The following is a 22,457-nucleotide window of genomic DNA, read 5'->3' on the forward strand; positions in this document are numbered from 1 at the left end:
TGCTGAAAGAAATCAAAGATGATCTAAATAATAGAAGATCTAAATAAATAAGACATTCTGTGTTCATGGATTGGAAAACCAAATATTATCAGTATATCAATTCAACCCAAAGCTATTGAGATTCCACACAATCCCAATCAAAATTCCAACAGAAATGGAAAAGCCAATCATCAAATTTGTATGGAAGGACAATGAGCCCCAAATAGAAAAAGTGCCCTTGAAAAATAAGAATAAAGTTGGAGGACTCACACTTTCTGATCTTAAAACTTATTACAAAGCCACAGTAATCAAAACAGCATGATACTGGCCCAAGGACAGACATGGACCAATGCAACTGAATTGAGAGCTCAGAAATCAACCCTCACATTTATGGCCAAATTATTTTTAACAAGGGGCAAAGACCACTCAATTGGGAAAGAAAAGTCTCTTCAACAAACAGTGCTGGGAAAACTGGAGATCCATATGCAAAAAAATGAAGGAGAACCCCTATCTCACACCTTATACAAAAATTAACTCAAAATGGATTAAATATAAGAGCCAGAACTATCAAACTACTAGAAGAAAACATAGGGAAGCATCTTCGGGACCTTGAGTTAAACAATGGTTTCTTAGGCTTTTCACCAAAAGTACAAGCAACAAAAGAAAAAAAGATAAATGGGATCTCCTCAAAATTAAAAACCTTCTATTTCAAAGGACTGTATCATGAAAGTAAAATGACAACCTAAACAATGGGAGAAAATATTTGGAAACCACCTATCTGGTAAAGGTTTAATATTAAGAATATATTTTAAAAATATACCCAATTTAAAAAATGGGCAAAAGACTTGAATAGACATATCTCCAAAGATACACAAATGGCTAAAAAGCACATGAAAAGATGCTCAACATTATTAGCCATCAGGGAAACCAAATCAAAATCACAATGAGGTACCATTTCACCCCCACCAGAATGGCTGCTATCAAAAAAAAACAAAAAAACCCAGAAAATTACAAGTGGTGGAGAGGATGTGGAGCAATAGTGACACTCATTCATTGATGGCAGCAATGTAAAATTGTGCCAACACTGTGGAAGACAGTTTGGCAGTTCCTCAGAAAGTTAAGTATCAAATTACCATATGACCTGGCAATCCCACTTTTAGGTCTATGCCCAAATGAACTGAAAGCAGGGACTTGAACAGATATTTGCACACCGATGTTCACAGTGGCATTATTCACAACTGCCAAAAGATGGAAGCAATCCAAGTGTCTATCAACAGATGAATGAATAAACAAAATGTGGTATATAAACACAATGGACTATTATTCAGCCATATAAAAGAATGAAGTTCCCATATATGTGACAACATGGACGAACCTTGAGAACATAATATTGAGTGAAATAAGCCAGACACAAAAGGACAAATATTGTATGATCTCATTGATAAGCAATAATTAGAATAAGCAAACTCAAAGAGTCAGAATCTAGAATATAGGTTACCAGGGGATAGGATGCAGATAGGGAATGGGAGTTAAGGCTTAAAATACAGAGTTCCTATTTGGAACAATAGAAATGTTTTGGTAATGGATGGTGGTGACTGTAGCACAATATAGTGAACATAATTAATAGCACTGACATATATCTGCGTGTGGTTAAAAGGGGAAATGTTAGGTTGTACATATGGTAATAGAATAAAATTTAAAAAAAAATCCATGGAACTGCAATACACAAACTGTGAAACCTTATGTAAACCATAGACTATAGTTCATAGTACAATTATAAAAATGTGCTTTCATCAACTATAACAAATGTACCACATCAATGCAAGGTGTTAACAGGGTGGTATATGAGAATCCTGCATATTATGCCTGATTGTTCTGTAACCCACAACTTCTCTAATTTAAAAAAAAAAGCTACTGATCAATGAAATTCACCACAGTAACAAAGAAAAGAATACATCACATGATCATCTTAATAGATACAGCAAGGTATTTAATAACAGTCAATACCCATTGCTAATAAAAACTTTTCATCAACTGGAAATGGAGGGGTTTAGCTTTAATTTGATCAAGAGTATTTACAAAAAAATTTTCCACAAACACACTAAATAGTGAATTATTGAAAGTTACTGGGAATGAGACAAGGATGCCTGCTATCACCACTTCCATTCAAGATTTTACTGGAAATTCTGGCAATGCAAAAGAAGAGAAATAAAAAGCATCAAGATGGCAAAAAAAGAAAAACTGTCATTATTCACAGGTGACATGATAACCAAATTTAATATGCAGACATGTAGACCTGAAGACTGGATGGAATAAGTTGAGATACCAAAGATACCTATGCTGTGTATGAGGTCCTGTATGGGCCGTCAACTTACCTTACACTCTGAAATTTCTGTTACCGCCCTAACTAATGCAATAGTTTGAAAATTACTTTGTATAGAAGTGAAATTCATTACAATTTGGGTGAATATAGTCTGGAAGTAATTAGCCACCAACTGAGAAGGCCAATGTTAAAAATACTGACTCTAAGAAAGCCCTCACACAAATGCTGATACCAATTTGAAACACTTTTCCAACACTAGAACTCACAAAAACAACTGTCACCATATTCAATGACTCAACAAACATGGGAGCACTTACTACGTGTGAAGCACTGTGTTCCCGGTAATCAAAAACAGATATCATTGCAATTAAAAAAACAATGTTTTCATTAAATTACTTTGCGCAGGTACCCTTAACATTCAATGCAGGCAGCAAGTATTCTCAACATGCCTTCATTGACATCTTTGTCCTGAGATTTGGTACAGTCAATTCCTGATGATGATGGAACTTCAGAGTCATCTGCATTTTCTTCAACTGATAACTTTCCTTTTTCCTGAAGACTCTGTGATTGAAAATTAAGGAATCAAAAAAGTAATGCATATTTAACTTACTCCAGTTCAGACTGGGCAGCTGTCTCATTTTATATTTCTATAGACTTGAGCTCTGCACACATATAAAAGCATTTGGAATCTAAAATTTAATAATGTCAAAGCATTTCAAGGTAGTAATGCTTCAGCCTGAATCAGTCATTTTTAAAAATATTAAAAATTATTCTTGACGATTTCATTAATCTACACTTTGCATTCTAGTGCAAAGAGATGGATTAGGAAACAATCTGCCAGCTGATTTCAAAAGGTAAAATTACTTTTATCTTCTCTAAATGACAGCTCAACCTCAGTTCAGAAATACGGAAACTGAGGCCTAAAGGAGAGTGTCTTACCTACCCAAGGTCACAAAATGTCTTAGTGGCGAAGCTAGGACTAGAACCAAGTATTTGACTCCAAACTCCTATGTACTCCATTTAACCTGCGCTAACCTGCTCTCATATAAAACTTTACTATTTGGTAAAAGAGAAAAGGAAGGCGATAACCACCGAGACAAAGGGATTTCGGGGTGGGGGGTGGGATATTTGTAAGAGGAGCACTAGGATGATGAGGGGGGAGCATAGGAATTGCTGTAAGAAGGGGAAGACGCTGCTAGGAGTTCCTGGCCCGCCCCATCGCAGCGAATGGGGTTATCTGGGTCTCTAACATCTCTCTAAATGTATTAGGACGCAAAGGAGTAAAGAGCATCCCGGCCTAGCATCTACTCACTTTCTTCTCGCGGGTTCTTTCTTCTCTACGTCTTTCGAACTCCTCAAAGGAGATTTTCCCTTCCAGGTAGTCGACAAGTTCTGGGCTGAACCCCGACATATCTGCGGGGTTCGACCATTCAGCCCCAGAAAGCAGGACAGTGGACCGAAAGAGCAATCCTTTCCAAACTCCACTCAGCGCCCGGGACGCAGAAATCAGAAAAGCGGAGTCCTCCTGGAAAAAATGCCCGGCCTGCCACTCAGCCGCAGAGTTCGGGTTCCATGGGCTGAGCCTGCTTCCGGCGGGCGCGAACGCGGGCGGGCCCCTATGGGCGGGGCTTCCGGACTTACCCGCCGCGCGGCCGTAACGCTCAGGCCTTTTGTTTAAGATTATGCAGTTGCAGGAGGTGTGTTTTAAGGAGCTGTTCTTTAATTGGATAATTTCCCTCAGTTCTCCATTAAGATGTTTTATTCTTTTATTTCGTTCAATTCATTTTCTTAATTTAACCGTTTGTTCTGTCATCTCCTACTTGCCATTTCCCCCCGTCGGGGTTAAAGCCTTTCCCCAATTTTCGCACAAAATCCCATCTCATCCAATCATTGGAACCGCCTGTTTTCCTTCCTAACATAAATCCCCAAATCTCTCTTTCCTCAGGCTCCTTCTCAGTCTGTAAATAAATCTATCTAACTTCCACCTAATTTTTCTTCTTTTCCTAACAGTTAAACTTAGAAAGAATCAAATATTGTATGGTTACCGTGCACAGTGGCCTATTTTTTATAGGCCATGTATTGTCATATGTACATTACACACATACCTCAAAGTAATGCTTAGAAATGTATGTTGCTAATGTTAATAGCATGTTCCTATCTAATAAGTAAGAGACAGGCTTTGGGTCCCTGTCTATCTGACCCCACATCTTATGTTGGAGTTAAATATAATTATTCTCTCCCTTCCATGTACTGTTTTTTCACCTCCCCAGACTCCTGTGATTTATATTTTACTTTGTATTAAAACTATTGCTCTGCTTGTCCTATTCTAAATATACTAGAATGCAAACATTTTGAGGACAGCACTACCTGAGAAGTCTTTTTGAACCCTACTCTGGCCTAGTAATTTGTGCTCAAAACACATTTGTGAATGGAATTGGATAGAATTGAAAATGTTTTGGGGGGTGGACAAAGGAAAAGAGCTATGGGGAAGGTAGCTCAATATGCAGGGAAGTTAGAGACAAGTTGCAGGGACACTATTGCCTGGCCTTTGGTGACTATGATAATCCTGGTGGAGATGAGCAAGCGTATGATGGCGGAATGAAGAGATAGTGGCAGGAGGAGTAGTGGCAGGTGACAGAAAATGGCTCAAGTCTAGAAGACATCTCTTTTTGTTTGATAAAGGATCCTTAAAACCAATCTGGGTAGAAAATATGGGAGGCAAGCAGTGTAGGTTGGGTAAAGGTAATCCACAGATATCGCTTATAGAGAAATTCTCTCCTGCATTTCTTCATGTGTTTGGAGAACCACATCTAAGTAGTCCAGAGTCCCTAGTCGTAACTCTCCTTGGGGAAAAGGAGGGAATCATTGTTACCTGATCCAGAGCAGTCTCTCCTAAGACCAACAGGGCATAGACTCGCTTGTTTTATTATCGACCGCCTGGAATGTGAAAAATGACAATTCTAGAGATCTAGATTCATGTTGTGGGGTATGGGTGGCAGGGCTGGAAGGATGGTTTTTCTGCTACAGAACACCTTGATGACATGAAATTATTTTTAGAGGTCAGGCTATAGCAAAGTAGCTTGACATTTTAATCTTTCTGTTTTCTTTTTCTACTTCCTTGTGAGTGATTTGTTCCCTGGTGAGTCAGAGGCATCTACATTACCTCAAGATGAAGAAAAATTGTTATAGCAATAATGAAACCAGCAAGAAGAAACCAATGTTCTGTTTTTGGGCTTTTGGACTGATTTTTTGAGAATCAAAATGGAAGGGTTGAAGCAAGCAGAATAAAGAATTTATGCCATGATTATAGAATTAGAATGAGTACAGAAGAAGGAGACAACTCCATCCTTTCCCCTTTGCAGGGGGAGGATCCAGGATGGGTATGGCCCTTGTTGACAATTTTTCCATGGGTCTCTCACTTTTCTGCAAAAACTTGTGACATCGTGCATTCTGCACTATATTTTCAAAAATGTTTATGGAGCAAATAATATTGGAACATAGTGATTTTGTCTCCCTCTGAGGCAAAGGGCAGATTTGTTTTCTCACCAGTATTATAAAGATTTGTTTTCCTCTAGGGCAGAGGTTAGGCAAATTTCTTAGTAACACCCTTATAATAGTGGGGATTTCCTAAGTTTGGGGTTCCTCAGGTATGACACAGAACCACTGTGTGCACAGAATACACTTGGATCCATCTCCACATGGTCCTTGTACTTGGGGGATAAAGGAACCAATGCAAACATGAAGCTCTTGCTCTCTGCTCAGCCATGAGTAACAATCTGTTGTCTCAAATCCATGAAAATCCATGAGTCTCATGTGTCTGTCAGGATCTATGGAACTGTAGCAGGCTAGCATGTTAACTTAGAATTGGATAAAACCTTAGACCTTTAACTGTGCTTGACCACCCTATGTCTCAGACAGGTGACAGTAGGACATATAACAGGAAAGGGGTACCATTGAAAAGGAGCCCAGTCAGTGTTGAGAGGCTGCCAGGAACCTGTGTAGAAAAGTACCATGGACTCCTTGAGAGCCTAGAATATGTGAAGAACATGTATTTCCACTTGAGGAAATATTATACCTCTGTTGTTTTCCTGGCAATGGTTCTCGGGCAAGAACAAATTTGCTTCCTAAGTGCTTTTAGAAACGTGTGTAGGGGAGTTTGGGTTGTCAAAATGACAGGGTGGGGGTAGAAGAGCTACTAACATATAATGTCTGGGCACCAGGGATGCTAAATGGACATACATAGTGAAGAGTCCTTCCCCATCTGCCATGAATTCTACCATTAAGGAAACTCAAGTCACTGTGGGGTGTAGGCCTTCCTTCAACACTACCTGCAAATTGTGGGGAATTTTCCAGCAGAAGGATGCATGCCCCTGCCCTGAGATTTTGCCAAGCTCCATCTAAACTGCTCTCTGAGGATGCCCTTCCTTACAAAGGCCCTGAAACTCCCTTTGTGGAGGTCTTGACATCCAGGGCAGTGGTGGTGTTGAGAAAAGGAAAACCAATCATTGGTACTTGGAAGGGACAGGACAGTGGTGAAACACTCCCTATTACACTATCATGTATCTCAGTAACCTATACCTTCAGGAGGATTAGCTCATCAATAATTATATGTTGTTAGATGGTGAAAACATAATCTTGACATTAACTATAAGCAATATCCATTACTGTGTGAAGACCATCAGGATAACACACATTTACTACAAGCCAACAAGTATTTATTGAACACTTACCACATGTTAGGGGTTGTACTAGATGCTGGGGGAAATAAAGCTGAATTAGATATGGTCTTAGCTGACAAAGACCTCACATCCTCCAGAGAAAACAGACCCATATATAACTAATTACAACAAAACATTTTAAACCTGACACAAAATCTGTTCTTGCACAGACATTTTATTCTTGATACTCAGTATTAACCATCCACCAAAAAAGCCACAGAAAAATTTTTTGGAAAGTACATACTAGTATCATTTGGACACTGATATTCACACTCCAGTAAAATGTTTATTTTGCAGGAAGCACAGAAAAAAAAAATGCCGCTATTTGTAAAGATCCAGAATGAGAACAGGGGAATCAGACTAATTCAGCCTAAGCCAGAGGGAGGAGGGAACTCTCCCCTTTTCTCCTCTCTTCTTGAGGCAGTTGTATGCAAGAGAGTGAGAGCTTGGTTGTAGCTAGGATATTTGGTGTAGGACAATGTCCACCTCTGAATGTCGTGGCAGAAAGCATCTCCCAGAGATACTGCAACTCGGAGGATCCCGTATTTCTTTGCTTTTCATTTCAACTTAATTGTGGATATTTATCACTTATCCTCATTTATTACGTAACTGAAGCTGTGAAGTCTTTCAATACCATATGCTGACAGTGGGAACATAACTTCTTTTTAGAAAAAAGTTTAAAAGTGTTTATAGTTCAAACCCCTATTTCACAAAAATACAGCAAATTCCCTTCCTAATAAAAATATCGAATGATAAAAAGTAATAAATGTAAAAGACAAGTTTAATGAAAGTCAAGCTTTAAAGAGACATAGAATTCAGAAGATTATCCTATCTTTTAACTTGATTTTTTTTAACTCTTGCAAATACAAATGATGCTCTACATAATTTTTATGGTGCTAGAGGGGGGAAAACACTCCAAAAATATGCACAGAAGTCAGATATGTCCCAAAGGTTCAGTTATTTATATGTAAATCTGGAAACATACAGTAAAATCATTACAAATTGATTAATAAAAATGAAGAAAAAGAAAAGTTTGGCTATAGCTGTGGGTGACTTTCTCTACTGAGAAGCTCCATCCATAGTTTAAAATAGCCAGACACCTGAAAGAACAATAACATGCTATAACAAAATAGAAAATGAAGACTATACAATCAACTTAAAGACCCAAAGAACAACATACTTCAATGAAAACTCTTTTTAATCTTCATTTTCACAAAGTTGAATAATTCCCATTGTATTATACTCCTCTACCTGGGTACTTCCTCTATTCCCTCCTGCCCTTAAACATTACCTCATTCCATGCTCACATGCAAGTATTTTTTTATATCTTTTATTACGCTTTCTGTAAGGTAGAGACAAATTAGTATTTGCAATACTAATACAGATGAGGAAACTGAGGCTTACAAGCAACTTGATGAAGTTTACCCAGCTAGTAACAGGTAGAGATGTGAATCCAGGAGCATCTAACTCCACCACAAGCCAATGCTCTCAACCACTATGCAATATTGCCTCATACTAAAGTAGGTATGACGGTTGATAATTACTCTGTGTTTTAGTGTCTGATACACTAGGGCCTAAGTGTGAAAAATAGTCAAGGTAATCCTTCATTGATATCTTTCTGTTTATTCTATTTTATTTTCTCATTTTAGGAATTCCCAAGAGACTATGCCACTTGGTAAACTGCACATTCATTTTAGTATCACAATTTTTAAAATCACCACGTTTAAAAGAATTAATAATCAAAATCCTTTCCTAATACAATGAAGTGCCAAAACTGTATGCTTCCTCACAATTTCATCTGTGGGCTTGTGGAAGAATGGGAATAGATTTCATTTATGATTCAGCTCCTTTTATTATTCAACTGAACAAAAAAGCTAATGGACTAGATTCTTAGGTATTTTTTGGAATACACCATACCTGTTACTTTAAAATGGATAACAATGCTAATGTAATAAGGATGCTAAAATTCAAATCCTAAACATAGATAAATTTTTTAGTTTTTTTCTCTATGAAAAAATACAACCTTTAGTAATACTCTACCCCTTTTTCAAATATGCTTTCTTCAAAAAGAACTGTCCTTCTAACTTTTACTTTCCATATAATCCAACTGTTCAGTTCCTTTATATATGATTTTCCACCTAACTTAGATGTATGACCTGGTCTAAAGAAAGATATAGGTAAATTTGTGTGCTATTCCATTAAATTTAACAATGCTATTAAGATTGATAATTCTATTTTAATATATTTCTCCTTAGAAAAATATGCTTAAAAATCATAACTTACCTTTTCCACACAGATTAAAATTTTTACAAACAAAAATCTTAACTGTCATCACTTTTTAAAACCAGATCACAAAATACCTCAACTAAATCCAAATATAACAGTGATGATTATAATTAGAACTGAACACTTTTTCTATGAGGAAATAAAATCATTTTTCAAATAAATACTTTGAAAATCTGACTGAGCTGTATGTTTGAGCTGGCAATAAAGGGACAGCTTTTACCTGAATTCAAAAGGAAATTTCAGCCTTTGAAATAATTGGGGAAGGAGTTTTTCTGCTCTTCATAATCTGCAAATGCAGAAGCAATAAGTTCTGATTGGAAAGAGAGAGGTCTGGGATGCTCGTTCATGGAGGAGGTATTTAGAAACCTCCCAAGATCAACACCTCTTCCCTTAAAATATGCCTGAAGGGTTCTGAAAAACTGAAGAAAGAAAGAAAAGGTTCAATGCCATATGTAAAGGAAACACCAAGACACTCAAAGATGAATATTTTTTCCCTCTCTTCTGCCACACCCCCTCCACCCCAAAGGGAACTGACTTTAGGGCTAATCTAGGAGGCAAGAGGTTGAAAACCCAGAAACAGAAGTACAGGTTTCAGCTACTTCTCTTCCCTCTCCCTCCACTTCCTCCCCCATCCTTCACCCTGTCTTCTTTCTGACATTTCAGCCCTAAACAAGACAAGTCACCATTCTTGATGGAAGTCGAGCAAGGGATATCAATTATTTAATAGCACCACTATCTCTGCGTACTGAAGCCAGAGAGTAAATTGAACTCTACAGTAATTAGAGTTCTGGCTGGCTGTGAGAGCTCAATCACTGCCTTTCATAATAGTTTTTTTTCAGACATGAGTTTTCAGCTTTCCCTTAGGAAATGAACACATAGAAGCTGTGCAAATTACTATTTGTTTGTTTGTATTAATACTATATTGTTATAGTTCCATCATTTTCTTGAGAAAAACTTTATTTTGAAATTGTTTAAAATGTCAACATATTCATTGTATTTGACATTTTAAGAGGATTTTTATTGATTTTTTTGAGTTCTATTTCATAAATAACTTTATGTTGAAAATAATGCCTAGTAAATCGAAAAACACACAGTCAGCTTTCAATTTTGCAATTGAGCCTTGCAAATGTTGGTTATATGAGACTGTTTTATCATCAGTTCAGTATAAGCTGTGCAAAAAGCAGTTGTCCATTTATGCTCTTTATTTTGTATATATGTCAGAAATAAAGGCTATATAGTCAACATGCATAAAAAAAGACCATTTACAAATGTAACGTGCTATATGTGTGTAAAATTGTTTCTAAATATAAATTCATTCCTCCTCTCAGAAACAAATGTAAATTGGCTGAAGCAACCATACACAGGGTACCAACCACTGGAAAAATCCTGGTCCAGTTCTGTTGGGGAATCTTCTCAGCCCTTGGAAGCCTTTTTTCCATTGTGCTCTCACATACCCCACAGGGTATGTTCTTACCAGATCTCGGTTTCTGGGGTTGTTGAGAGGCTTCCACTTCTCATTTCTCACTGTGGCTCCTTGCATATGGCCAAGTAGCATTAGGGCAACACACAGTGGCAGAAGTGCTTGGGCATGATGGAGTGATGCTGAGTGAAGGAAGATCAGGGAAATGATAATGGTTGCAGAGAGAGAGAGAGAGAGATGAGAGGAGAGGAGAGCAGAGACAGAGGAGAGCAGAGAGAGAGAGAGAGAGAGAGAGAGAGAGAGAGAGAGAGAGAGAGACACAGAGAGAGACAGAGAGAGAGAGAGAGAGAGAGAGAGAGAGAGAGAGAGAGAGAGAGAGAGAGAGAGAAGAGAAGAGAAGGGAGGGCAAAAGGAGAAAAGAAAAAGAGAGGATAATTTTAAAAAGAGACAGGGGAAAAGCAATAGTATATTGGTATATATAAATTCTCAGCCATCTTTTTCCCAGATGCACTTGCAAATGAAGCCCCCCAAATCCAGTGGATCAGCTTAAAGTAGTCCACAATGATAAAAACGTTATTCAGTGATAACCAAAGCAATTATGAATACAACTTAAAAATTTTGAATATGCCTTTTTCACCTTTGAAGAAATGCTCCAAAGAAAGCACAATTCTTAAAACAACAACAAAATCTTGAGTACTTATAAGTCTTAGGACAGCAGTCTCAAAAACAAAGAAAAGAAAAGAAAAAGAAATTACTGCAGATCTCCCAAACTGAGAAATGCATGTTTTACCTGCATCCAAGACAGACACACAACACACCAGCATGAGTATAGATCATCTTCCACTCCAAGGTGTGAAATGGAAATGAAACACATAGAAGGGCAAATAAAGCTTACCAGGGAGTTTGATTTTGCCTGGCCCTGTTGGTTGCCCTGCCTGAAATCTGCAACGCAATTGATGGGTACTTATAACTAGTGGACAGCTGCAGGTGGAAGTCACTGACGTGAGCAAAAGGAGTTCAAAAATAATAATTCCATTTTCCTCCATGATATAAAGCCTCTTGAGAATCAGAGCTTCGAGCTTCTTCAGGGATAACATTGAACTTATTTGTCATATAAATGGAGCAGCCTCTCCTTAAACCACAGAACATTTTATGTCAATTTTATGAAACACACAAGGTACTTCCACACAGCAAAGTGGCTGTCTCCTCCTTCACTTTTAAGAGATTGTATTGTATATACCCAGTAGCTGGAAATATGATGATGCTTCTGCCACCCAAAAGAATGCTCTTTTGGAGATAGCAACTTTTCAACTTAACAGCATTTTTTGAACAGGAAATTCTATTACAAGAGACAAAATTACTCTTTTTGACCAATACCTTGTACTCATGAGAATCTCAAGAAGCTCTAAACATTTTAAATCGAGGCATGGTTTTCCATAATACCCCTTCAAAATAGGGCATCAAGATGTCACATTTCATGGGGAAAAAAACTACTATACCTGAGAGATATTCAACAAGCATCCCCTTGTTGAATAAATGTCATCTGTAGTAAATAGTAGGGTAGAGGAATTGACTTGATGAGTTGTGAAGTTGCTTTGGTTCCAATACTTCATAACAAAATCCAGGACAAGCCCTCTGTGGAGAAGGAGGGAAATAATCTGGACTGGAGATTAGAATACCTGGCTATGGTATCAGTCTTGCCACTTTGACCTTGGGCAAGTCATTATAATCTACATTTATTCATTCCTTTGTTTATTCATCCAACAAATTTTTATTGACTGCCTACTATGTGCCAGGCACTGCACTAGGATTTGAGGATAAAAAGATATGAATAATAAATACAGTCCCTACCCTCATTGAATTAACAGATTAGTGAGCAAAACAGTCATATCAAATCATTATACAATGAGATGTGTAACTACAAATGGTGATAACTTCTGTGAGGAGAACTAGGTACTATGAGAGTTTGAACAGGAGGATGTGATTCAGTCCAGGGATCAGGGAAGTCTTCTGTGAAGATGTGACCTTACATCTGGTAGATGAATAGGATTACCTAAGGCAGCCTAGGAAGGACAGAAGGGAGAAGAGTTTCTAAAGAGATGAACAGCTTGTGCTGGACCCTGTGACTGAAATGGAACATGGCACATGAAAGCAATCAAAAGAAAGTCTGTGTTGCAGGAGTGGAAGGAGCAAGGTGGAAACCTGACGAGAAATGGGGCCGGAGATGTAGTCAGGATTATGGCCTTTATGCTGTGAGCAATGGAAAGCCATTGAAAAGTTTTAAGCATTAATGTAGCTTGATCAGATGAGCATTTTTAAGATTACTCTGGCTGCAGTGGGAGGACAGGCAGAGCTAGAAAAAAAGGGATACCAGGAGATTAGTTTTGTGGCTACTGAAGTAGTCCAGGTAGGAAAAGATGTTAACATGGTTTGAATCTAGGAGACATTTAGAAGGGATTGGTGGTAATATACTGGATACTATGGGGGGGCAGGTGGGGGACAGAACTAAGGGGGCAGACCTAAACGACTTTGAAGAGACTGTGGAAATACGGACTCTAAAGATACTTCTGATGAGGCCTTAAGCAGAAATTATGAATGTGTTGTTGTGAACTGGAAGAAAGGCGATCCTTGTTTTAAAGTTGCAGAGAATTTGGCAAAATTGAGTCCTGTTGTTGGATGGAAGGCAGAATTTGAAAGCGACAACCTGGAATATTTAGCTGATGAGATCTCCAAGCAAAATATAGAAGAAGTAGCCTGGCTTTTACTTGCAGCTTATGGTAAAATGGGAGAGGACTGAGATAAGCTGAGAAATGAACTGTTGGTTTCACAAAACCAGAAATTGATGGCCTGAAAAACTCTGGGCTTCCAAGGGGTGAAACCCCAGAAGCTACAGCCCAACATGAGGATATAACCAAACATGGAACCCAGCTGCCATTTCAGTACAAACCAAGATTGGAGAAGGAGTTAAGCAGAAAGGATTTGTGTAAAGTCCTATTGTCTGACGGCTTTGACCCCTGTGTGCTTCATGAGAAGCCAACAGAATTTTTGCGAGATCTTTACAGACAGAGCTACTGCCGGTCGGGACTGGAGGAGACAGACAAGGAACAAATTGAAGGAAAAATTTCTTCAAAGACAGAGCCATGGATGTTGAGGTCTGGAGTCAAGAGGTCTCAGGCTGGGAGAGGGGAGTGGCCCACACACATGGAAAGGGTGAGTTTGCCCCGAGGTCGAGGGTGGGCCTTCTACCTGGATGATCAGGAAAGGTGTTGCCATCTCAGGCCTCAAAGAGGGTGGAGCACATTCCCAGGGGACTGGGGAGAGCCTGGCCGCCACCCCACTGTTCTGAAGGGGTTGAGCTTGTGCCCCATAGATGGAAGAGAATCCGGGTGCTTCCCCAATGTTTGAGGAGGGTGAGGCCAAGAAGGTGGTCTCCCCAATGTGTGGATATGTTGGAGCACTCACCCCAGTGTTTGGAGAGAAAAGGGCTGCTGCAAAGGCCCTTAGGAAGGATTAGACTCCCGCTCTCTCAAGCCCCAAGGATACAACATTGTTCTGTTAATGACTCTCAGACTTTGAAATCTATTGGAGTTTGCCCTGCGGGTTTTAGGAACTGTTTTGGTCCTGTTAACCCTATTTTCCTTTCAGTTTCTCCTTATGGCAGTGGGAATGTTTTCCCTATGACTGTCCCTCCTTTGTATATTGGAAGTACATAACTTGTTCTAAATTTTACAGGTCCACAGCTAGAGGGGAATTATGCTTTTGGACAGACCATGCCTGTAACTGATTTTGATGGAATCTTGTACTTCAATACTGTTACTGAAATGATGTAAGTTTCTGTGATATTGTTGTGGGATGAATGTATTTTTGTATATGGAAAAATCATGCCATTTGGGGGCCCAGGGGGTGGAATGTGCCAGTTTGAATATATTATGTCCCCCAAAACACCATTATCTTTGATGTAATCTTGTGTGGGCAGATGCATCAGTGTTGATTAGATTGTAATTCTTTGAGTGTTTCTGTGGAGATGCGCCCCACCCAACTGTGGGTGATGACTCTGATTGGATAGTTTCTGTGGAGGTGTGGCCCCACCTGTTCAGCATGGCCCTTGATGAGTTTACTGAAGCACTGTATAAGCTCAGCCAGAGGGAGTGAGCTTGCTACAGCCAAGAGGGACACTTTGAAGAATGCACAGAAAGCTGAGAGAGTAGCTGCAGATGAGAGACAGTTTGAAGATGGCCATTGAAAGCAGACTCTTGCTCTGGAGAAGCTAATCAGATGGAAAGTTGTAATACCAGATGTGGATGGATGTGGCTCACAACACACATCAGTGAATTGAGGTAGCTGGCAGATGTTTGATGGGGGTGGGCGTGTGCACGTGTGTGTATGTGTGTGTGTGTGGTGTTTCTGTGCAGCTTAGATCAATTGGGTGTAGTTTTCTGCATTCACCTAGTGTTTCTCATGGATAAGCAAATACAAAATTTGCATTACCCTCAAATTGTTCCTTACTATATTGATTGTGTTGGAATAAATTTGCATTTTCAAAATGAGTGTAGTAGAAGAAATTATTGTACTTTTTATCAAAGACCTTGAAATAGGAGAAAAATTACTCATTTGGAATGAGAACTATTTAATGTTTAAGAATGAAATAAAACATTTTCACAGCCTTATAATTGTAAATCTTTAAGCTAATAAATCCCCATTGTTAAAAGCCAGTTCATTTCTGTTATATTGCATTTCATCAGCTTTAGCAAACCAAGACAATAATCCTATCTATCCATTTATATACCAACAGCTCCCAAATTTAAATTTCCTTCCCAGGCCTCTCCTCTGAGCTCCAGACCTGAGGAGCCAGTTGCATACCACCATCCTCACTTGGAGATCTCAAAGACTCTTTGAACTCAACATGTCCTGAAGGGAACTCATGCTCTTCACACCTCCACATCCATGTTTGCTGTCACAGCACATGGCACTATAATTCTCTCAACTGCATAGTCAGAGACCTAGGTAGGGATTGTTCTTGAAAACTCCTGTTCCAGTTTGCCAATGCTGCTGGAATGCAAAACACCAGAAATGGATTGGCTTTTATACAGGGGGTTTATTTGGTTACACAGTTACAGTCTTAAGGCCATAAAGTGTCCAAGGCAATGCATCAACAATCAGGTACCTTCACTGGAGGATGGCCAATGGCGTTCAGAAAACCTCTGTTAGCTGGGAAGGCACATGGCTGGTGTCTGCTCCAAGTTCTGGTTTCAAAATGGCTTTCTCCCAGGATGTTCCTCTCAAGGCTGCAGCTCCTCTTCAAAATGTCACTCTCAGTTGCTCTTGGGGTATTTGTCCTCTCTTAGCTTCTCCAGAGCAAAGAGTCTGCTTTCAATGGCCATCTTCAAACTGTCTCTCATCTGCAGCTACTCTCTCAGCTTTCTGTGCATTCTTCAAAGTGTCCCTCTTGGCTGTAGCAAGCTCACTCCCTCTGGCTGAGCTTATACAGTGCTTCAGTAAACTCATCAAGGGCCATGCTGAACAGGTGGGGCCACACCTCCACAGAAACTATCCAATCAGAGTCATCACCCACAGTTGGGTGGGGCGCATCTCCACAGAAACACTCAAAGAATTACAATCTAATCAACACTGATGCATCTGCCCACACAAGATTACATCAAAGATAATGGTGTTTTGGGGGACATAATATATTCAAACTGGCACATTCCACCCCCTGGGCCCCCAAATGGCATGATTTTTCCATATACAAAATACATTCATCCCACAACAATATCACAGAAACTTACATCATTTCAGTAACAGTATTGAAGTACAAGATTCCATCAAAATCAGTTACAGGCATGGTCTGTCCAAAAGCATAATTCCCCTCTAGCTGTGGACCTGTAAAATTTAGAACAAGTTATGTACTTCCAATATACAAAGGAGGGACAGTCATAGGGAAAACATTCCCACTGCCATAAGGAGAAACTGAAAGGAAATAGGGTTAACAGGACCAAAACAGTTCCTAAAACCCGCAGGGCAAACTCCAATAGATTTCAAAGTCTGAGAGTCATTAACAGAACAATGTTGTATCCTTGGGGCTTGAGAGAGCGGGAGTCTAATCCTTCCTAAGGGCCTTTGCAGCAGCCCTTTTCTCTCCAAACACTGGGGTGAGTGCTCCAACATATCCACACATTGGGGAGACCACCTTCTTGGCCTCACCCTCCTCAAACATTGGGGAAGCACCCGGATTCTCTTCCATCTATGGGGCACAAGCTCAACCCCTTCAGAACAGTGGGGTGGCGGCCAGGCTCTCCCCAGTCCCCTGGGAATGTGCTCCACCCTCTTTGAGGCCTGAGATGGCAACACCTTTCCTGATCATCCAGGTAGAAGGCCCACCCTCGACCTCGGGGCAAACTCACCCTTTCCATGTGTGTGGGCCACTCCCCTCTCCCAGCCTGAGACCTCTTGACTCCAGACCTCAACATCCATGGCTCTGTCTTTGAAGAAATTTTTCCTTCAATTTGTTCCTTGTCTGTCTCCTCCAGTCCCGACCGGCAGTAGCTCTGTCTGTAAAGATCTCGCAAAAATTCTGTTGGCTTCTCATGAAGCACACAGGGGTCAAAGCCGTCAGACAATAGGACTTTACACAAATCCTTTCTGCTTAACTCCTTCTCCAATCTTGGTTTGTACTGAAATGGCAGCTGGGTTCCATGTTTGGTTATATCCTCATGTTGGGCTGTAGCTTCTGGGGTTTCACCCCTTGGAAGCCCAGAGTTTTTCAGGCCATCAATTTCTGGTTTTGTGAAACCAACAGTTCATTTCTCAGCTTATCTCAGTCCTCTCCCATTTTACCATAAGCTGCAAGTAAAAGCCAGGCTACTGGAATTTCGTTACATCGCTCTCCTTAGAACTACAGAACTTTGGAGTTAAAGCCTCTAATAATATTAAGTATTTAATTGCTAATGAGATTACAGCAAAGTCAATATACTATAAACGCCTCATACAATGCTTACTCCTACATGGTCACTCTCAAGTATCGAGCAATTCATAGACGATACCCTTTTCTGAATAAATTCACAACAGAGATCCATAGTCATTTATCTATGAATAATTTCTAATTTTAGTTCTCTTTGTACAGAAAACACAACTCATCTGTTCTCCCTTTAAAAAGCTACCCATTTAAGCTAAATATAGAGTTTCCTTAAGACCTGGCAATCCCGCTACTCAGGATATACCCAGAAGACCTGAAAGCAGGGATTTGAACAGATGTTTGCACACCAATATTCATAGCAGCATTATTCACAATTGCCAAAACATGGAAACAACCCAAGTGTCCATCAACTGATGAATGGGTAAATAAAATGTGGTATATCCATACAGTGGGTATATTATTCAGCAGTAAGAAGGAATGAAGTGGAGGTGGGGCAAGATGGCAGCATAGGGAGGTGTGGAATTTAGTTAGTCCCCTAGAGCAGCTAGTAAATAGCCAGGAAAAACTAGAAAATAGTCTGGAACAACTGATTAGGGGACATCTGCGATGCAACACACATTGTTCATCAGTCTGGGATGGGTAGAATGAATGAGATTGCAGCATTGAACTGTAAAGAAAACTCTCCAAACTGTAGCACTGATGCTCCTCCCCCACTGGCACAGCAGGCTGAGTTGAAAAACTTCACCATGGGAAAAAGAAGAGTCCCTGCCAAGAGCAAGGAAATGTAGCTCAATCAAGCTCCAATTGTGGTTTTAATTAACAAATTTGGACTACTGAATACGTACTACAAACACATGGGTCAAGCAGGAAAGGAACCGGAGCTTTCTCCTGGCAGAGAGAAGGTGGGGATGATGGAAAAAAAAACCTAAATAAATAAAAACAAAGGCTTTTGGAGTCTGTTGAGCCCAGAATACTGGAAAAGGGCTTTGTCCCAAGAAAAGGGGCACACAGAACTGGGTACCAACTGTGGTTCTTGGCTGGTGAACTGGAGGGCTGGGAATGGCTCTGAAAAGGGGACTTCTTTTTTCCTTTTTTTCCTCTCATTAGAGAAAGCTTCAGGTATTTTCAATTGTCAGCACTAATTCAGGCAAGGGTGGAGTTAAGATAGAGAGTCAAAGGAAAAACTCAAGTGTAGAAGATAATTCCCTAAAGGGCTTATCTTCCATAAGAAAAGGGGGGTGGTGGGTCCCAGCTCAAGTGGCAGCCCTCCCTCAGAGAACTCAGACCTCAAGGCCTGGAGGGAAAGAAAAACAAAAACAAAAACAGAAACAGCTTAAGCTTGGCTTCTGACACCCTTAGTCCATGACTGGGACAGGGTCCACTGAGAAATAAATGCACCCCACCTCTTTATGTTGGTGGGGAGTTGTGGACTGACAAGTGGCACCTGCTGGGCAGGATAGGAAAAGCACAGCATCTAGAGGTCTCACAGAAAGGTCTGACAATCTTCTGGGTCTCATCCTCAGGGAAACCTGATAATGAATACAGCCTCTCCTGAGACTTGGGCCTGTCTGGTCTGGGAAAATCTGATTGGGACAACCAAGGAAACCAGATGCCTAGACAACAAAAAATTACAAATCACACTAGGAAAAACAAAGATATGGCCCAGTCAAAGGAACAAACTTACACTTCAAATGAGATACGGGAGTTGAAACAATTAATTAAAGATCTTCAAACAAATATGTTAAATCAAATCAATGAGTTGAAGGAAGATATGGCAAAAGAGATGAAGGATATAAAGAAGACATTGGGCAAACATAAGGAAGAACTTGAAAGTTTGGAAAAACAATTGGCAGAACTTATGGGAATGAAAGGCACAATGCAAGAGATGAAAAACAAAATGCAGACATACAACAGCAGATTTGAAGAGACAGAAGAAAGGATTTAGGAACTAGTGGACAGGACATATGAAATCCTACACACAAAAGAACAGAGAGGGAAAAGAATGGAAAAATATGAGCAGGGTCTCAAGGAATTGAAGGACAATATGATGTACATGAATATACCTGTCATGGGTGTCCCAGAAGGAGGAGAGAAGGGAAAAGGGGCAGAACCAATAATGGAGGAAATAATCACTGAAAATTTCCCATCTCTTACGAAGGACATAAAATTTCAGGTCCAAGAAGTGCAGCATACCCCAAACAGAATAGACTCAAATAGACCTATGCCAAGACACTTACTAATCAGATTATCAAATTTCAAAGACAAAGAGATAATTCTGAAAGCAGCAAGAGAAAATCTATCCATCACATACAAAGGTAGCTCAGTTAAGGCTATGTGTAGATTTTTCAGTAGAAAACATGGAGGCAAGAAGGCAATGGTATGATATATTTAGTACTGAAAGAGAAAAACTGCCAACCAAGAATGTTATATCTGGCAAAACTGTCCTTCAAAAATGAGGGAATGTTTAACATGTATTCAGACAAACAGACACTGAGAGAGTTTGTGAACAAGATACCTGCTCTACAAGAAATACTAAAGGGAGCACAACAGGCAGATAGGAAAAGACAGGAAAGAGAAGTTCAGAGAAGAGTGTAGAAATGAAGCCTATCAGTAAGGATACTGTATGGTCTCACTAATAGGGACTAACACTGATGAGCGAAATTTGAGAGTTGAGAACACACGTTTTCAGGAGATAGAAAGAGGTTAGAGATTAAGCATTCAATGCTGAAGGAGTACAGAAGGTTCAACAGGACTGACTGTATAGATTCAGAAATGGAATGGAAAGCATAATAGTGTGTGATGGTAACACAATATTGTAAGTACTCTGAACAAAGATGAGTGTGAGTACAGATGAAAGAGGAAGACTAAAGGCATGTATGACGCCAGAAGGAAAGATAAAAGATAAAAGACTGGGATTGTGTAACTTACTGAAACCTAGATTGGTCAATGATGCTGATTATATGTACAAATACAAGAATGTTTTTAAATGAGGGAGAACAAATGAATGCTAACATTGCAAGGTGTTGAAAATTGGACGATATAGGGGAAAAATACAATCAATGCAAACTAGAGTCTTTAGTTAACAGTAACACTGTAAGATGCATCCATTAATTGTAACAAAGGCAATATACCAAAGCTAAATACCTATAAGAGGGAGATATAAGGGAGTGATATGGGACTCTTGATGGTGGTGGTTTTCTGACCTTTTCATTGTATTTAATTTTTATTTTTCCTCTATATTTTGTATTTTTATTCATTTTTTTATCCTTTTCCTCTTTCTTTGGGGAAGAAATGGAAATGTCCTTATATAGATTGTGGTGGTGAATGCATAATTATGTGATTATACTGGGAATCATTGATTGTTTACTTACAGTGGATTATAAAGTATGTGAATAAAACTTTAAAAAATAAACAGAGGGATACAAATGCTGGAAAAAATGTGTAGAGAGGGATGTACCTATTCCCTGTTGATAGGGAAGTAGAATGGTACAGTCCGGAGGGCAGTGTGGTGGTTCCATAGGAAGCTAACTATGGGGTTGCCATATAGTCCTCCAACCCCGTTACTGGGTATATACTTGGAAGAACTGAGAGCAGGGACATGAGTAAACATTGCACACTGTTGTTCATGGCAGCAGAATTCATGATTCTCAATGGATGGAGTTGACCTCAGGGTACATCAAGTGATAAACAGAATGGTGACCTGTGGTGTATACATAGAGTAGAACTGAGCAGCAGCAAGAAGAAATGAAGTTGTGAGTTATGCAACTAAGTGAATGGACTTTGAAGGCAGTATGTGGAGTGAAATAAGCCAGAATTGAGATGACAGGCATTATAATGCCTCACTAACATGGACTAACTATAATGTGCAAACTCTGAGAAGTGAATCTGAGAGCATAGGTTATCAGGGGAAGGCTTATGATAGAGGTTCCTAGATTGTAAGCTCTTACAGCAGTCACATCTATTCATGAGTTGTAACAGTTGTCTCTAAATTGTGGGTTGAGCTGTTTGAACATAACCTGGATGGGCCCTGGAACTTCGGGTATCTGTGTGACACCTGAGACTCAGAGCCAGAGTTTGGTAGCTATGAATGTCAGCATTACCCCGTATAGCAAATGTAAAAGAAGCTGAAAAATAGATCATACTTCAATTAGAGAAATGAATGAAACAGACTTAATTAGAACTAAGGTAAACCTGACTAAAGGGAAAAGGATGATATTGACTATGCTTTAAAACCTCAACTTCTGTGTGAGACCAAAGGAAGGGATGTTTATTTGGCACAAAAATCTATATTTTCTGCAGCACACTATATAAGTTAACTTGAATGCCCAGTTTATTCAAACACCATAATTACATGGAACCTTGAATAGGGGGCTGAGATCTGGTTTGTTTGTACAGGTTAGTGTGAAAACCTGACACACTCCACAGTAATTTGGACAGAGAATAAAAAGTATTTGCAAAGCACCCTTGAGGGCCTGGGGAAAAATATGGAAACATTAAACTTCACCACCTGAGGAATTCCTGATACTCTTGCAAACATTGGGGACTACCATTGTAGTAGGCCAAGTCCTCGTCTTGGAGCTTGCCCTTATGAAGCTTGTTACTGCAAAGGAGAGACTAAGCCTACTCATAATGGTGCCTAAGAGTCACCCCCAGAGAACCTCTTTTGTTGCTCAGATGTGGCCTGTCTCTCTCTAAGCCCACTCAGCAGGTAAACTCAATGCCTTCCCTGCTACATGGGACATGATTCACAGGGGTGTACATCTCCCTGGCAACATGGGAAATGACTGCCAGGGATGAACCTGGACCCGGCATCATGGG

General features: G+C 39.7%; 2 protein-coding genes across 5 annotated transcripts in view; both read right to left on the bottom strand.

Annotated features, from left to right (window-relative positions):
- Positions 1 to 3,864, bottom strand: part of GTF3C3 (general transcription factor IIIC subunit 3) — a 43,334-nt gene extending 39,470 nt beyond the window's left edge. For all 4 annotated transcript variants that reach the window (XM_037850167.1, XM_037850169.1, XM_037850166.1 and 1 more), the window contains exons 1-2: positions 3,615 to 3,864; positions 2,752 to 2,863 (exon numbers count right to left, since the gene is read on the bottom strand). In XM_037850167.1, the coding sequence (XP_037706095.1) occupies positions 2,752 to 2,863; positions 3,615 to 3,713 (211 nt within the window). In that variant the 5' untranslated portion in view covers positions 3,714 to 3,864. The remainder of the gene's footprint in view (positions 1 to 2,751; positions 2,864 to 3,614) is intronic.
- Positions 3,865 to 7,239: 3,375 nt separating this feature from the next.
- Positions 7,240 to 12,358, bottom strand: C9H2orf66 (chromosome 9 C2orf66 homolog). The gene is made up of 4 exons (XM_037850436.1): positions 12,226 to 12,358; positions 10,781 to 10,908; positions 9,527 to 9,725; positions 7,240 to 8,120 (listed from the first exon to the last, which is right to left on the bottom strand). The coding sequence occupies exons 1-3, from the start codon at positions 12,245 to 12,247 to the stop codon at positions 9,546 to 9,548; spliced, it is 330 nt and encodes a 109-aa protein (XP_037706364.1). The 5' UTR covers positions 12,248 to 12,358; the 3' UTR covers positions 7,240 to 8,120; positions 9,527 to 9,545.
- Between the last annotated feature and the right edge of the window lie 10,099 nt (positions 12,359 to 22,457).

This window comes from Choloepus didactylus, chromosome 9 (genome assembly GCF_015220235.1).
Source record: "Choloepus didactylus isolate mChoDid1 chromosome 9, mChoDid1.pri, whole genome shotgun sequence".
NCBI lineage: Eukaryota > Metazoa > Chordata > Mammalia > Pilosa > Megalonychidae > Choloepus > Choloepus didactylus.

Bases quoted from the DNA above. Each gene is read 5' to 3' on its own strand.
- C9H2orf66 (XM_037850436.1), bottom strand. From the start codon at position 12,247: ATGCTTGTTGAATATCTCTCAG. The intron at 10,909-12,225 runs GTATAGTAGTTT...TCCTTCACTCAG, and splicing joins GCTTGTTGAATATCTCTCAG to CATCACTCCATCATGCCCAA. The intron at 9,726-10,780 runs GTAAGAACATAC...TTCTTTCTTCAG, and splicing joins ACCCCAGAAACCGAGATCTG to TTTTTCAGAACCCTTCAGGC.